This window comes from Suncus etruscus, chromosome 2 (genome assembly GCF_024139225.1).
Source record: "Suncus etruscus isolate mSunEtr1 chromosome 2, mSunEtr1.pri.cur, whole genome shotgun sequence".
Classification (NCBI taxonomy): domain Eukaryota; kingdom Metazoa; phylum Chordata; class Mammalia; order Eulipotyphla; family Soricidae; genus Suncus; species Suncus etruscus.
This window is the reverse complement of record NC_064849.1, coordinates 52,890,182-52,892,007: the sequence shown is the minus strand read 5'-3', so window position 1 is coordinate 52,892,007 and position 1,826 is coordinate 52,890,182. Positions and strand designations below refer to the sequence as shown.

General features: G+C 46.7%; 1 protein-coding gene across 1 annotated transcript; it reads right to left on the bottom strand.

The window, feature by feature from the left end:
- Positions 1 to 541: 541 nt before the first annotated feature.
- Positions 542 to 837, bottom strand: LOC126001695 (cytochrome c oxidase subunit 6A1, mitochondrial-like). Its single transcript, XM_049768953.1, is given in 2 exon segments — positions 542 to 765; positions 768 to 837. Coding segments are annotated over 2 exon segments (285 nt in total). The 5' UTR covers positions 829 to 837.
- Between the last annotated feature and the right edge of the window lie 989 nt (positions 838 to 1,826).

Sequence of the window (1,826 nt, the reverse complement as noted above, 5' to 3'; positions counted from 1 at the left end):
ACTCGAGAAAAATGGGAACAATCTTAAGTGTATCTGATGATGAATCTGACTTGGAAGCATTTTAAATAAGTATTGTTACCAGTCATTTTATTTCGGTATTGTGTTTATACTAGTTTACGCATGTGTTCAACAACATTTTTTGTCAATTACAATGCTTGGTGTGAAACAAAATTTTATACCAATTTTTTTTTTTTTTGTTTTTCGGCCATACCCGTTTGATGCTCAGGGGTTACTCCTGGCTAAGCGCTCAGAAATTGCCCCTGGCTTGGGGGGACCAAATGGGACGCCGGGGGTGGGGGGGTGGGGGGGTCTTAGCGCTTGCAAGGCAGACACCTTACGTCTAGCGCCACCTCGCCGGTCCCTTATACCGATTTTTTTTCGTGACCAATCTAAGGTTTATTTAAGCCAACCCCAGCTGGAAGCAGAGGAATGGGAGGTGGGAAATTGGTCATAGGTGAATTGGGGTCCCATTCGTGTTCCTGGTCCGTGTGGAGATTGGGCCAAGCAAGTGCTGTGGTGCCCATGGACCTGGGCGCTGGGCTCACGTATTAGTCTCTTTGTAGCCGGTTGGCAAGGGGTTCGGATGTGAGTTATGGAACAGGGTGTGATTGCCATCTCCCCAGGGAAAGGGCTGCTCCTCGTGCTGCGACTTGAGGAAGACGTTGAGCATGCTCAGGGCCACAACGGGCAGCGCCACGAAGAAGGTGAGCGCCTTCCACATGCGCGCTGAGCCCTCCTTGCAGTGGGCATGGCTCACCAGTGAGCCCCGAGTTACGGGGCAGCGCAGCTCTGCAGCCGAGACAGCAGAGACGCAGCGGAGGCAGCCATCTTGGTCCTGCACCGGAAGCGGAAGTCCCGATTTTTTATGGAAAATTAGGGGTGCGTGTTATACATGGGCAGCGTTATACTGGAATAAATACGGTAGTACTAAATCTTACACATAAAAGTTTCTTTTTCTTTCTTCTTTTAAATTTATATTTATAGCTTCTGGACAGGTGCTTCTCTCTGCTTTTTTTTTTCTTCTTCAGCGAATCATAGAACATGAATCATTTTGTTCTGCCTCATAAATTGAGGTAAAGGAGGAAGGAAATAAAAAAAATGTGGATGGTACCAGGGCAAGTAGTCACTGAACATTGAGTGGAAATGAAAAATGATCAGACCTAAATACCTGACCCAAAGTCAACGACAATAGGATCAAGAGACCCAAACTACAAAAAGCTATACGCAAAAGGGACATGTTCCACTAGTAGTACAGGGGCTAAGGGTGGATGTATGGGATGCAGGCTGGGAACAGTGGTGGAGGGAGGTCAACACTGGTGATGGGAATTGCTCTAATTCACTGTCTCTGTGTACCTAAAATATAACAGTGAAAGACTTGTAATTCACATTGGTCTCAATAAAAATTATAAAAAATTTTTTACAAATGAGACAAAATAGGGGCCAGAGCAGTTGTGCAAGCAGTTGGGCCTTTGTCTTGCATATGCTGACCTAGGACAGACACTCGATCCTCCAGCGTCCCATAGGTTCCCCCAAGCCAGGAGTGATTTCTGAGCGCATAGCCAGGAGTAATCCCTGAGCATCACCCGGTGTGACACAAAAACCAAAAAAAAAAAAAAAAAAAAAAAGGAAAAAGAAAGCACGAGGGGCCGGAGAGATAGCATGAAGGTAGGGCATTTGCCTTGCATGCAGAAGGACAGTGGTTCAAATCCCAGCATCCCATATGCTCCCCTGAGCCTGCCAGGAGCGATTTCTGAGCGCAGAGCTAGGAGTAACCCCTGAGTGCTGCCGGGTGTGACTCAAAAACCAAAGGAACAAAACAAAAGAAA